Below are 15,887 nucleotides of genomic sequence, written 5' to 3' on the forward strand. Positions count from 1 at the left end.
AACCTTTTGGTTTTCAAGAGTGCTTTGGACAAGTATAAAAAAGTGACAGTCTTCAATTTCCCCGCAGGTAATGCTCCTTACAAACAACCTGGAGGACCTTTCTTGACCTAGGACGACCATGCATACAGCCATGCAAACATGCATTCGTGCAACATAGCAGCACACAACACAGTGTGAAAATGGCAAAGAAAACCAAGTGACGGCCATGCTAGTAGTTTTCAAGGGTCTCCTTACCAAATAGTGAAATCCTATGCCTGACAAGAACTCCAAGTTTGCAGAATAGGCTGAAGACAAAAGAAAAACAAAAGAGAAAGGGGAAAGGGGTAGGGAAGGTAGAAAAGACAGGGAGAAATTAAAATAAAATTTAAAAAAAAAGAAAACAGAAAAATAAACAGCTGGTATATGAGCCGGAAAAAGCAACATGATGTCACGCAGAAAGAATCAATTCTCTGAGCAGAATGTGGAGTAAAGGTATTAAAGAAAGAGTCTCTGAGTGCATATCTTTAAGAAACATGGTTAAAAAAGCACGTATTATAAGAAACCAAAAAAAAAAAAATTGAAAGCAAAGCTAATTAATATAAAAGCAATCTATATGAACCGCGCAAGAATATAACTACTGAAAAACCACAAGGAAAACAATTAATTTTATCTGTTCAAATACACCACTGAAATTCTAGATTTTTTTGTTATGGATATTATTTAATAACAAAAGTATGGTACTTTGGGCATAGAATGTTACTTTAAGTTTTAGTATGTGTCATCATTTGAACTTTCCTTCTTCCCAAACTTGACGTCACCCCTTACACATACACCGAAGCATTCAGTGATTTGAATACAGTGAAGTAGAGACAGACGTTGAACGACTAATAATCACTCAGAGAGAAATATTCCAGGGGTGATAACTCGGGCACTGAATGCTAATGCATGAGTTGAGTATGTTTCTTATTTCCTCTAGAGCAAGTTCCTGGGTCTCTGTGTCCTCCTGGCGATGGACATGGGAGATGACAAACAAGGACGTCTTCATTCAGCATGACAGCACTGATGTGTACTGACTCAGGGACCAGACCCCAGAACTGGGCAATACCTACTATTGTCCTGTCTTGTCACTAGACTGCAGTCTGGTGGCTTCCTTTGATCAGGGCGCTGTTTTCAGGAACAGCCCTTGCTCACGTCCATGCGATTCTCCCTTTACCCACCCCTTAATATCCTGTACACGACATGTTTCCTCCATGAAGCCTTTTCTAACACCCAGTGCTCCTGTGCCATCCCCAAACCAAACTGAAAGAGGCCCCCTCCTACCGTCTCCCAGGGGCCATTTGCAAATCTCTATCATCACTCCTAACCTCCCATTTTACAATTGACGTTATTTTCACATCTACCCACATGCCTGTGAACTCTCCGAGAGCACAGGCTCTGCGTAGCCAGAACTTACTTTATCTTTAACCTTGAAGGAAGTTTGTACAGCAGCACCCACATTCGGCCTGACTTTTCCCATCAGGAGAATAGCTATGTCCTGACTGTCCCAGCCTGTCCTGCAAAGCTCTCCATGACTAGCAAATGTGCAGATGTATACTTGTCAGCACTGGGGATATAGACTATGCCGTGGGATAAAATCAGGCAATTGCTCATAATAGGATAGGAAAAAGGAGACAGAGAGAATCCCATAAGTGATGCTAACCTCTTCCATTGCAAGTTCTGACCATCCTAGCTCACTTCAGTCATGATGTGGAATAATAGGTGAAAATTAATTACATAGGGCATTGTGTAGCTCTCCCTAGAAAACATTCAGCCACAAGTATCTAAGTGAAGTTAAAGTCTCAGGAAATCTCTTTAGTGCTAAAAGTTCTTAAAACAATGATCTACTCAAGTAGACCGATGATGACATTGAACAAAATGTCATTATTTGAACAAAATGTATTAATACAAATAATACAAAATGCATTATTTGAACAAAAAAGACAAAACAAGGGCAATTTTCTCCAGGTGTCCTTCTCCACGGAGCTTTACGCACACTGACTCAACAAGGTTCCACCTCCACCTAAGGAGAATGATTACACCTTAGAGTTGTACACACTTTGGATGCCTGTATTCCAAGCTATCTTAAGTGACATCTTTTATCTCTCATTAGTGGGGACTCTCTAGCATCCAGGGGAAACATTCTCAGATGATGTTGCGCACGTATGATGGTAGGATTACATTTTACCCCAGTTAAAAAATCCAGACCTAGGATGCTTGGCTGTGATGCTAAACAGAATTGCTCTGTATCCCATTCCACTAGATTGCATTTAATGTCTGAGAATCTGTCAGAGAAAAATGACTTCTTACAGTAGCAGCTGCTCCTAACAGTGACAGATGTACCACCAGGGAGAGATACTGATATACAGAAAGCTAGGTGCTCCCAGTAGATAAATTATGTCACTTTCCCCTCTGTCATCCACTGCCAGGGAGTAAGTTCTGTACAGGCTACTAGGTTTGATTACCTTGAGCTCTGGCCTGTAGTTTCTTTACAAATATTTCCAGTAATACTGTTATCCCCTTGCTCTATATCCCTCCATTCCTAACACTCTTGAGAACTAATAATGCATTGACACTTCCTCAGAACTGACTCACTGTCTTGTAATCTGCTTTCCATCGCACTGCTCTACAGAGCACTCCCCTGAAGTTCTCAGTAACCCAACCAGCAAATCTTTTTCAGTCTCCTACCTGAAAAACTCTCAAATGTGGCGTCACTCACTACGTAAAGCTGTGAAACCCTGGATTCTGTTTTACAGCAAGATTTTTCTCCCCTTCCTCTCAAACTAACTATTCTCTGTGTTCTTCAAAGACCCACTTTGCAAATCCCTCCACCTGTCATAATTCTCCAAGTTTTCGTGTTCATACCTTTCTGCTTCTCCCTCTATTCTCCAGAGCTTCGAGCATGACATGGGTAAAGATAAGCCCACAATGTATCATTTCTTGCCCTGTTGTCTCCAATACCAGACACGTATTCCCAACTTTCTGCTGAATCTTCCCAGGTGAACGACCTGACATACTTATATGTCAATAAATACCTAACCCAGTGTAACCTCTGTTCAAAACGAGTTCTTCTGAAAGCGCCTGGTTTTACTCATGACTCCAGTATCATCCCAACTGCTCAGCACTGAACCTTCAGCTCCGTGCTCGCTCCTCCTGTCCACTTGTCGTGCGACTCACTGCCAAGTCCTGGGGCTCTTTCCTCTTACGTGTCCCCCACCTCCAGCCCCTCTCTCCATCGGCATGCCCTCTGTATCCCCACACTTTAATGTGTCTCCACTTACACGCCCCACACTGATTATCGACTGAGCTCCATATGGGTGCCTCACCCAGCTGTACTTCTATGAACATTAGGGACCGGGTACTCGCATGTCCTCACTTAGGACAGCATCTGGTGCATGGCAGGCACTCAGAAGAATGTGCGTAATCACCCCTTATTTGAGTGAGCACTTCTGTTTCAACCGTCTGCCACGGCCTCTCCGAAGCCCACTGCCGTCAACCTCACTGCTCCTGCCAGACTGTCCTAAAGGACGTCTGATCGCTCTATGGAAAAGTCTCACTGTTGTCTTGGTACTATTAATTAAGTAAAAATTATATAACTAAAAATTAAAAAGAAGGAAGAAAGAACCCTTATTTTGGTATTTTATATCAATGACAAGATTTCATAGTGAATCTACATAACTTGCATTCCCCCTGAGTTACCAGAATTGTGATGCTGTTCTGATTTATTCTGTGAGGGATGTGGTCAGTAATGGAAAATGAGTCACTTATGGTTAGTGAATAGTTCCTAGAGTAAGACTGAAAATTAAATGGAGACAACGAAACACAATACAGGAGCGGGAAATAGGAATGTGCCTAATTGCCTTTGGATTTTTCCTATGTTCTCTGAATGTATGTTCTCTTGATTTATGTAACTGAGTGCCATGTAAGTGACCAACACCCCCTGGGAACAAAATTTCTGTTACAAAAGGGTGACTGGACCCAGGGAGGACGAGGGGACTCGGCCCAGATGTCAGGCGTTAAGGGAAACTTGGTGCTTTGGCGTTTTCTAGTCCTGTGTACACTCACCGTCCACAGGGGGGCGCTGGGCCACCGAGGTCAGGAGGGGTGCCCCTCCCTCTGCTGGGGGATCCTGAAGGAAGGCCAGGGGGTGGGGAGTGCGGGGCAGTAAGGGGTGCAGATCTTGGAAAGCAGCCCTACCTGACTTTTCCTTTTAGGTAACACAATTTGTGGAAACAAAGCGTGTCACTGGGATGGATTCTGTTATTTTAACCACAATCAGTTTTATCAGTTTCATAGGAAGACTATTATTTGAAGTTTGGGAACATTTTCTAATGCTGTTGAAATTCAACATCACACAACTGTCTACTTACTAGTTGGTAAAATGGACAATATGAGTAAAGACATGAGCTTAAAATTTCATTCAAATCCCTATTCCCAATGCTACACGATGCAGAAATCTTATTTCTTTACCCTCCAGTGAGTCTATGTTCAATCTCATCTCGCTCTATCCAGTAGGTTGACACTGCACTGCCATTCAGCATATCATTAATGTCAAGTTCAAGGAAAGTCTGTATCTACTTTATATAGATTACTCACTTTTACAGATTTTTTTTTCAGATATAGTCTAAAAGCTTGACATGGACTCCTGCGCAATGTAACAGCATAGAAGGCTTGTATATTAAGTTCTGGCAGAATTTTGAGGAAATCAGACCTGAAATCCCCAGAACAATCAGAAATAAATCTACGAAGAATATTTAGATTTAAGCAAAAATGAGAAAGCGTTGCTAACGTGCCAGCTTGAGTGGGGTAAGGGGAAATCTTGAGAAAGGATACATTTTTACTTCATATACTTCCAATAGTGGACATTATTTTTCTTTACTATTTAACATAATTTCTGGAAATGGGATTTTGCCCTCCTGAAAAATTAAGGCTGGCAAAAATAATTAGAGTTGAAGGAATTTTAAAGAAATTAATGTCAAAAGCACCATTTATCAAACACCCTAATACAGTGATGCCTGTCCAGCCTCTACTTGTCAGTTCTAAATTGGGTGTTTTATTCCTTCGATTCAGTATGTATTAACTGCAAAACACCATCTCCTCACAGTGTCTGATTCTAAGAGGACCGGCCAGGGCGGATGGGCAGGGATCTGGCCACGCCCCCTTCACCTCCCGGGCATTCTTCCCCCAATGCAAACACTCAAACAACGGTCTTTACGTAAGAGCTCTTTACCTCGTCACCATTTCTTTCTCTTTGTTGGAAGCATGTCCTCCAGAACAGAGAGGTCTGCTTGCTGCAGATAAGAAGTATAAACGATGGTTTTTGAAATACTGGTCAATTAAAGGAAGAACGACCTGAAAGAAAGGAAAAGAAGACAGATCTACACGGTGGGATCTCTGGGGGATGAGTGAGCGCGGAGGCTCCGGAGCATGCGACAGGTTCCCCAACATCCACGGCCATGCCAGACAGCACCATTGCGAGTGTGGCTCCCTTATACCTCAGTCTGCTAACTGTAGTCCCCGTGTGTGTGTGTGTGTGTGTGTGTGTGTGTGTGTGTAATTATAGGGAATACACTACATTTTCAGCAGTTTGGAATTATTTTCAATAGTTTTTCAAAATAAAGTAATTCTTAATTATTTCATAGAATGCAGTTCAGTGCCCAATAATTTCACAAATAATCAATAATGACCATTTATTGAGTCTCCACTATGTGTGAGGCTGCAACTGGCATCCTGTCATTTAATTTATCCCATAACTACTCTGCATAGTAGGTGCCATCACCCCTTCTCTGTAGATTTTACACGGAGGTGTAGGAAGAGAGTGACTTAGTCAAAGTTGCACTGTCACTTTCCTACCGCCACCCTGTTCTTCTTACCTGGCATCCCTCAAAGCCCACCTCCCATTTCTGTACCCTGGTCCTGCTGGCCTTTGGTGAATTCCTCCTCTTCCCTGCCCATTCACACCGCAAAGCTTTGCACGTGCCATTCCCTATGTCTGAAATGCTCTTCCCACACACACCATAACCGATTCACTCCCTTCCGCAGGCTGCAGATCATGGCTCTTCATCAGATAAGCCTTTGCTGACTCCTCCATTAGACAAAACCCCCATATTCTCTGCTCCTATAACAACACCATTTGCAATGTCACATTTTATATGTGTGATTTAGGGTCAGCCTCTCTACCTAAGAATCTATAAAGTACCTGAGAACTGAGTGTGTTTCCCATGACAGCCCTCTCCTGGCCTCTAGGACCTGCCTCATCTGTTTTGTTTACCATGAATCGCCAGTGTTGAGGGGTTTTGTTGGGCTTACAGCTAGCACTAGATAAATATTTCTTGAATAAATGAATGAAAAAAGTGAGAATAATTGGCATTACGAGTATTTAGACACAAGGCTGTCTAACTACATTTTTTCCTCCAATGTGGTATAGCACATTTGTATATTAGAGGAATATGCAAGTTTTGGTGATCTTCCTAGAAAGTTGTGACATTGCCTATATTTAGTGATTGGCACATAGTAGGTACTCAATAAATATATGAATGAATGAAGCACACATTTAGTAGAAAGTAAGGCACATTAGCAATCTGCAAACAAAATCACTAGGGTGCTGAGTACATAGGCAATGGAGTGCAAAATATATTTTTAAATGTGTGATGAGAGGCCGTGAACACGGCACTTGGTTATGAGGGGGGCTCATCCTAGTAGAGGAGGATAACTACAAGGTGCAGCTCAGACTAAACGTCAGGTGCTTGATACAGACTGTAAGTGCTATACTGAGTGGAGGAAAAAAAAAAAAATACGAGTGAAGTCTCCCTCATAGTAAAGGGCAGAATTCTGAAAACATTTAGTAGAAGCCAAATATTAATCAATCAAAACAACATTCCATCTTGCAAACAATCTATAATAACCAGCAAACACAAGTACTTTGAAAGGAAATGGACAGACATCAGGAGGTCTCTAGGTGAACTGCAACATTTGTTCACAGGGAAGCGTCCCAAGGGCGTTCTGTGCCCCTGACTGTGACCCCACAGGACTCCACAGGACACAGTCTACAGCCTGACATACTAGGCAGTGTGAACACTGAGAGTGTGAATGGACCAACGTGGAGACTCTGCAGCTACCTCTGGTCTCCTTCCCTTATGGGCTGAAAGGAATCCATGAAGGCTCTAGGCAGATAGCAAATTCTTAATAAACTCTTTTAAGTGAAATGAGTCATAAGAATGGGATATACTTTACATGTGAATAATCTGTCACCTCTGAGCCTCAGCTATAAATTGAGTAGGAATAAGGTCTCACAGTAAAGATTCTATCATAAAGATCCTTCTAATGTACCCATTTATAAATTAGCTGGTGCTTTTCCTCTTTACAGAACAAATGCTCATCTAAAAATCTGAAGTGATAACATTCAAATAGTAAGAAATAGATATTTTTCTTCTATGTTACTTGTGATATGTTATATGTTATATGATAGATCTATCATATGTTATATGATAGAGCCAAAAAAGAGAACTCTGGTTCAGACTTCATATAGAACAAAGTCATTCGAGAGATGAGGTAGGGGGAGCAGAGAGAGTTGAAGTGAAACCAAGGAAGCTGGGAGGAAACTACCCACATAGTTCTGGCAGCTACTGGTGCCACAGAGTATTTACTTGCAGTAGACGTCATGTTGAAAGACAAGTGCATTCTGTAAAGAGGCAAAGAGCTAGCAGGTATATTTTGTAAGCAAACACATCGAAGCAAAAACAAGATGAACTGTATACTGTACTTTAGCAAAGAACTTGATTTCTTGTTCGTAAGGGAAATGCTCTCCTTTGCTTCTGCTGCCACCATCTGTAGACAGAAGAGTTTATAGGAACATTTGCACTTCAAACAGTACAATATATCTACCCTACTTGCAAAATTTAGAACACATTGCTGACCGTAAAAAGCCAACCAAAGACATTTCAAGACTAACTCTGGCAGTATAATAAATAAAAAGGAATGTAATAGCCAAATCCAAATTATAAAGCTCTTGAGGACAGTACAAACATGTGGCTATGAGCACAAGTACCCTGGTGCAGCTCTGAGGTCCTACTGGCATGTAGTCATGAAGAAACTGGAATAATATACCGTGAAAATGCCCACTCCTGAAAGAAGCTCACTGGGGTGAGAAAAATGAGTGTAAGGAGAGTAAGAGTAACTGGTTTCACTTTGGCCTCCAATAAACACAGTTACTTCTTTGTGTGACTCAAAGCTAAAGCTTCCAATATTAATATAACTACAAAATCAGAATGGTACCAGCACCTACACTGGGGGAAAAGATCACACTTGTACTACTAAGTTGGAAAAGTAACGTTCTGCGAAAGGATAAAGTTCACCAACGTCAAAGGATAATTTCCTCAAGCAAAGCAAAAACACTCAAATGCTCCCATGGTTGGAAAAATGATTCTGAGGTTAGGCATTGATTGACCTAAGGCATTTAGCTGGGAAGCTGGCCTTTCTTCCCTCCTTCATGCACACAGAAGAGGTAATAATGAACTGAAATAACTGTGATGAGATGCAGAACATACTAGAGAGCCAAACAACTCAGAATTAGACACAAGGTCATAGTTAAGTTTTTAAGCAGAGCTTCCATATTTTATAAGAATCAAACTGACTCGCTTAAAAATTTTTTTGGCAAATAGAAATCAGAACAATTTGAGATACACATTTAATTTTTAGGGAATTTAGGTAACATTTTGTAATATCCGAACACTGTTATTCCCATGAATAAGCAAAAAAAAATGATGGCTTTTCAACACTTGTGAATTTCATCTTTACATCACAATTTTACTAAATCTCTCCCAAACATATCATGTAAAATGTCTGGATCCACATAAGGGACTTTCTCACATAAACTATGCCAAGACAGAATTTTGTGCATAGCTATATGCACAAGGAATATTACATGGAATTAAATAGAAAACATCTTTCATTATACATCTTAATAAAAATGCTTATGTGTAAAATGTGAAAAAGATTTGGAGAGAATATGATCTCTGATATAACACAAAAATTAGGAAAAGGAATATGTATATTCTTACTTTTGCCATCAGCCTACATCTAAGAAGAAATACATTAAAGATATGTGGCAAAGGCAACAAAAGGGGGAGGAATTATGAAAGTTTTATTTGTAGTAACAATGAAAATTAAACAAAGGATGGTGCAGAGAATCGCAAGCCTACTGGTGCCTCTAACAGAGTTTTTGTACATGATTTCCCGTCACAGCCTCTGGGAAAGATACATGTAATATCAGCAATTGTAGGAAACCCTATTTGTTGGGTTCTCTATTCATCTAACCTTACGTTCTCCCTGTGGAAAGAAAGAAGTGTGCTAAGTGGATAAATTTGCCCATTCCCTACACAAACACTGTCCCAAGTGGTTTACCCAGAAATTTGAATACAACGTGAATAAAACCTGAACACATTTTACACTTCAAATTTCTGTGTTTGCTATACACGGCGAGGTTTTTTTTTAAAACCAAAACAAAACAATTTTCTTGTTCCCTTTTCCAAATGATTAGTCTTTCTTTGCCTCTTCTCCTCTCATTTGCCAAAAAGAAGACTAGATCTCAGGGTTGCTACTTATATCAGGTACGTTTAAATGTGGACGAGACATTTTAGTATGTAACCTTTCTCATAAAAGCTTCAAAAATTCACCATGGTCTCAATTTTGTTCTTTGGTCAAATTTCATTATTTCAGACTAATTTGGCTATAGTCAGGATGACTCACAAATCATATTAAAAATATTGCATGAGTTACAAAGAGATTACCTATTATAAATTAGTTTGCATAACTGGCTTTTGTGAAAAAGATGGTTAAGAAGAGAGCAAAAATACAGCTTTCGGACTGTAGATAGAAGCAGGTTGAAAGACAGGAAGGTTCTTTAAGAGAAAAACAATCAACAAAGGAGAAGGAATTAAGAAGTACAAATTGCCAGTTACAAAAAATGTCATAGAGATGTAAAGTACAGCACAGGGAATCTAGTCAATATTGTAACAACTATATGTGTGGTGTCAAGTACTAGACTTATTGGGGTGATCACTTCGTAAGTTATATAAATATCTCATCATCAAGTTGTACACCTAAAATTAATATAACATTGTATGTCAACTGTAATAGAAAAATTTAAAAAAATGAAAGAAATAATTAAAACAAGAGAGAAAGAATAATGATAAACCGGAAAAGCTTTAATCCCACTTAGGCTACGGGAGGCCAGAAACAAGAAAATACCAGAGGGGAGTAATTAATGACTTGAATTTTAATCTTACAGTGCTGAGGAGGACCATGAAATCATAGAAGTGAGAGGGGACTGTCCTGAAATGTTCTGAATCTAAGATTTAAAATAAGGAGTTCTTTCTGTACTCAGGTGGTACTGGGCCGGATGGGTGGGGAGTCCTTCATGTTACTCTCCAAGGATAATACAGCATTCCGTGTTGCAGAAACTCTAGTATAAACGTGAGTTCCCATGAAAGCTAAACTCAAGGCCTCTACCTTGTCTAGAAATTTCAGGAATCCATTATTGAGTGTTACTTCTTTTTAAGGGCAGAGCAATGAATTTCATAAGGAAAGATTTAATTGTCCCTTAAATTTGACATCTTTCCAGTGTATCTTTCAAAATGAAAAAGCAATGCCAATAAACTTTACAGGGGGAACAGAATTATATGTTAGATGTCTCTTAGGTTCTCAGAATTCAGCTATCCCTAAGAACGTGGTCGTCTATTGACTCTTAGACTCTGGTTGGTGCCAGGATGGATGGAAAGTGTTTATACCATCAGGGAACAGGTCATCCCGATGCTGTAAACACAAAGAATAACAGCTGGGTTGTCAGTAGCAGGACGGTGGAACCTACCAAACTCCAGGATGTACTGATGGGCTTCGTCCACATAGCGGATGAGCTGCTGAAGGAAACTATAGGCAAATCGCTTCTCAATAGAAGGCGTGTCCAATTCCAGGTCCTTGAACCCTCTGGGAGAGCAGAAGTGAAATATGGGATCCAATATATACAAAGACTTTTAGAAGATAGATAGATAGATAGATAGATAGATACATACATACATACATACATACATACATACATACATACATGCATAGATACGTAGATACATAGATATTCATATATATACACACATACGAATATATATATTTAACAAAATTTTATAAATATATAATATACATAAATTTGGAATATTACCTAATATTGTGAAGCTAAAGTTAAAAATGAGATTTAACTGATAAGGAATACTTTGTATCTGATACAAAACTGTAGCTAATAACTGCTACTATGCAAAACAATGCTGCCTTCAGAAAAACAGTGTCATTTTGCTGAGAGTTTGCCTAAAAGATGGGTGGGGATGTACCATAAGTAGCAAAAGGAACTCAGTAATGTGGCAAAGAGCTAAGGTCTTCCTGTTTCTGACATGTGTATCCGAGATTGCTACACGGTAGCTCTAAGGTTTACACAGATCGCTGAATTCATTTGCAGCATCACGTCTGGTGGGGATACGTGAATATTCTGTTTTAGCGCAAGAATGTGTAAGTGGAGTGGGTGCGCTTTTACCTGGACACCGCATACCCGTTGATCTGCAGGAACTTGAGGATGTCCTGGGCTTTTTCCCTGTCTTTGGCTTTCTCCTTGGCTGTTAGCGTATCATATGGCACCAGCAGTGGGTGGTTTCCACCTCCTAGAAGAACAGTGAGACAGAATGGAAATCAGAAATAATCTGAAATGAGACGCGGCTGCCTGTAAAACAGGACCCTACTAGAGAACTTCCTCTCCTTATATGTGTGCAGATGGGACTCATGCAAGACTCTTCCCTCACTAGTTAGTGCCTTTAATGTTTCCATTTAGGAAATCTGTTCAAAGAAAGGCCGCATATGCCTTGTAAGAGGTGATTAAACATGAACATACAGGCATTCATGATATTAAATACCAATAATATTTGTAGTCACACAAGAAGGGAGAAAAGCTGGTTCTCTTGTCCAAACAGATTTTGAATGTGGAGATTGCAAATACTGAAACATGCACAGCTGGATCTGGTGAAATTACAAAGCACCTTTCATTTCCTACCCCACAGAGAGAAGAGAATAAAATGGTCTTATATATGGAATTTTTACTTTGCCTCCAGATGAGAGTACTTCATAGTCACATATGTCTAAAAATCCATACTTGGGTTGCTAAGTTAAAAGTTGATCTCTTTTAAATATCTAAGAGCAACATACATACTTGACTGATTAAAAATTTTGGCAAAAGTCTAGGAGTCTAGTTTCCCTATTCTGGCGAGAAATACTAAAAGCATTCCTGGAGATTTAAAAACGCTAGGAATTATTTACATTTTCAAAATCTAATAATGAGGAAAAATTCATAAAATTATAAATTTTGCACATTTTGTGTAAAAATTAAAAAATTTCAAAAAAAAATGCACCAGTAATTCCAGATGTAAAGATGTAATGCATAGAACGCTGTGAAATCAGCATCAAAATAAACAGCCTGGCATGCCTCATTTTTAAAGTTTACAAAATACGTACGGGAATATTTTTTGTGGGATGATGGAATCCCTTGAAACATAACTGCTCAGGAAATTCCAGAAAAAAATAATTGAAAATAAATATCTTGTTCAAATCATGGTAACAACATGGAGCCTACTGAGTCGGCGTCCAGTGTGGTTTAACCTATCATCAATGTTGAATTTGCCCAATTCAAGAAGTAAGCAAAGAGAAAGGGAAAGAAGGAAATGCCATGCTTTGACTGAGGGTGCCATCTACAGAAATGCAGTCACGCACAGAACTCTGTGACCATTAGGTGACACTAAACAATCATCAGTGCAAAGGGACCGTCAAGAGCATCAGTGTAGGAGGCATTAAATTGAAAGAATATTTATGTAAATAAGTTAAGAAAATATTTGAGAAATGACTAAGAGAATACTAGGTCATTTTAGTATTAAAAAAACAGCAGAAAAAAAAGCAAAAGCATGTAAGAGACAATAACATAATTGGACTGGACACGACAGAAAGGCTGGGGTGGGAAATAAAAAGGGGTGAGAGAAGAGAAATATCTAAGCTGGAAGTCAGGGAGGGAGGTCTAAGTAACTGACAACACCTCAACGCTAGATGGGAAGTGTAGATATTCACATGTTGAAACAGGAAGGAGAGCCATAGAAATTCCTCTGAGACATGAGAAAATATGTACTAGCCGTCAGGAAATTATAGAATGTCTACTGTGAAACTGTTATAAGCATATTTCAACTACTCTAATAAATTTAGCTCTTGTGCAAAAGAGACCATTTCATCCATATCATACATTTACGTAGTCGAACTCTGTTGTTTAATGAAGATTTTTAGAAAATACTACCTTTGGACTCCAGTTCCACTTTCTTTTTCTTTGCCCATATATTATGGTAGTTTTCAGCCATCATTTCTGCCATAGCCTTAAATGAACAAGATATTTGGCAACTAAGTTACACTTTAATAAGTAGAAAAGGGCAACTTTGTTTTGTAATATATAATATGAAAACTTGCTTTAAATTAATAAATCATAGCACGTTAGTGTTAAGATACATCGAGAAGATAATCAAACACAACTGTTTTGTAATCTGAATCCCAGGGAACTCTAAGGATTGTGAGATTACCCAGTAGGAAACAGAAGAAGTGATTTGATGGGAACGGTCATTGTTACTTATAATGTTTAAAGACACATGTTCTATTAAGTCAGTTATGAAACTCCAAATTACCTATGGACTTTAACAAAAATATATATGTGTTTATTCATAAGCTCTTTTTTTAATTCCCAAAGCTTTAAAAGATGGTCTAAACCTTATGAAAAGAAAGACTGAATGCAGAGGACATCAGACAGTCTAGACCAATGGGTGTCCCCAACTATTATACATGGGACCTTGGACAAGCCACACTAGCTTTTCTGTGGACTGTTGGATTTTGACAAGATTACCTTCAAGATTCTTTTCACTTCTGGCTTTCAAGCTTAATATGGCATTTTCATACAGGGGCAATGACAAAGGGCAAGCCAAACAACTTAACAATTCATAGTTGTTGTTTTTTTCTTTATATACTTATTTCTCTTAGAATAATACCAACAATGTCAATATCAGTGTTTGATCCTTAAATTGGCCTGGTAACTTATGTTCCATGGCAACAAATTTTATCTTTCACTCAAACCAGCCATTTCACAGTACGTTCTTTAGTAATAAAGGAGAAGAGAAAGAACCATGGATGGAGCAAGTACACCATCAGTTTCCCCGGATAAATAACTAAAAACACATGTTCTTTAATGAGTAAGTAAGATTACTCTTCAGCAGAGTTTCATCAGCTACTGATTTACTCTCTTCTCGCAGCTATTTAATGTCATCAGGGTATTAGAGAGCTTCAATGTAATGGATATTATCTTTATGTTTCCTGGAAGTAACTTACATCCTAGAAAAAGTTATATCAACTTTTACAGCATTAAAAAGTTAGCATACGTAATCTATAAATTCTATGGACTTGTTATATGATCCCCACATTCAGACAATTCATGCTGCAAATTATATGCAGGTAAGTATTACAGCCTGCTTTTTAAAAATAAAATTGTCAGAGTATTTTTAAGAGTTACTAGTACTTACATGCAGGTCTCTAGACAGTGTAACGTTGCTCATGTCGATGGCCCGGGGGCTGTAACCGTGGGCAGTGTCCACAGAGACCTAGATAATTTATGGGGGAAAGTCGTATCTCATTGAAACACCCAGTGCAGAGAAACTTCACAGACACTTTAGAAATCCAAGGTAAACAATCTTCGAAACATAATGCTTCCTCCGATAAAACTGGCACGTATCTACACAAACTGATTTCGCAAACGTAGCTCACCAGTTAAAATATATTTGGGTGTCTGACAATTATTTTTGACCAAATAATAACCCCCAACATCTTAGGGACTGTCAATCCCAAAATCTAATCATCAAAATACAACAAATTGTTCAACGAATCCAAGATTTTGAAACATTTCCTTCGTCAAAGGATCATCACGTTCTTGAATTTCTTACAAATTCGAATTGGCTGTAATGAACTTCACTCTTCCTCATGCAAACAGTAGTTAATCAAAGAGGTCACTATTTACAGATGTCTTTATGGAGCCAAAGGTTAAGATAAAATATAACCAACATTTTACTTTTAAAAGTATAACATAGTATTCGATGATTTACAAATACATCCTCGATAACTAGAAGACTTCCTTAATTTCTAAATTAGGACATTTAAAAAATGAGACATATCGTCTCGTCAATGGTAGAAAGGTTCCACTGTCCTGCGCTCTTAACACATTCCTTCCAATGGCACATTAGGTGACAGTGTATAATAGAAGTGAGCTCTGGTTCATGCTTATGTATCTAATGTTGTACCTCCATATATTTCACAATGTATTTATATTGTTATTATATAAAGTGTGTATTAGATATATTTCATAATGCATTTATATATTTAATATGTATATTCTCTCAGACATGGATAAACTAACTAGATGAAAGAAAGAAAGAAAGAAAGAAAGAAAGAAAGAAAGAAAGAAAGAAAGAAAGAAAGAAAGAAAGAAAGAAAGAAAGAGAGAGAGAGAAAGAAACAATATATCTCATATATGTGCTTGTAAAACCCTGCACTTTTTTCACCACTCAGTACCATCTAATAGTGGAATGTATAATAACATCACATTTGTTTCTCCTTTAAATACATTTGAAAGGAAATTTGAGACAGAGAGAAAAAGTCCCTTACCCAAAATCACAGAGCTACAAATCTGAGCAGGCAGGACCCCAACTCAGGTGTCTGCCCACAGGTCTACTTCTCTCCGGCTGTTGCCTCTTCCACCTTCAATATATTGC

At 38.7% G+C, this 15,887-nt stretch overlaps 1 protein-coding gene across 5 annotated transcripts in view; it reads right to left on the reverse strand.

Annotated features, from left to right (window-relative positions):
- RYR2 (ryanodine receptor 2) overlaps window positions 1–15,887 on the reverse strand; it is a 572,172-nt gene that overhangs the window by 117,319 nt on the left and 438,966 nt on the right. For all 5 annotated transcript variants that reach the window (XM_033099500.1, XM_033099502.1, XM_033099501.1 and 2 more), the window contains 7 exons: window positions 14,646–14,723; window positions 13,382–13,457; window positions 11,591–11,714; window positions 10,883–10,998; window positions 7,778–7,842; window positions 5,246–5,367; window positions 235–284 (listed from right to left, as the gene is read on the reverse strand). In XM_033099500.1, coding sequence (XP_032955391.1) covers window positions 235–284; window positions 5,246–5,367; window positions 7,778–7,842; window positions 10,883–10,998; window positions 11,591–11,714; window positions 13,382–13,457; window positions 14,646–14,723 — 631 coding nt within the window. The remainder of the gene's footprint in view (window positions 1–234; window positions 285–5,245; window positions 5,368–7,777; window positions 7,843–10,882; window positions 10,999–11,590; window positions 11,715–13,381; window positions 13,458–14,645; window positions 14,724–15,887) is intronic.

The sequence above is a fragment of the Rhinolophus ferrumequinum genome, chromosome 27 (genome assembly GCF_004115265.2).
Source record: "Rhinolophus ferrumequinum isolate MPI-CBG mRhiFer1 chromosome 27, mRhiFer1_v1.p, whole genome shotgun sequence".
NCBI classification, from domain to species: domain Eukaryota; kingdom Metazoa; phylum Chordata; class Mammalia; order Chiroptera; family Rhinolophidae; genus Rhinolophus; species Rhinolophus ferrumequinum.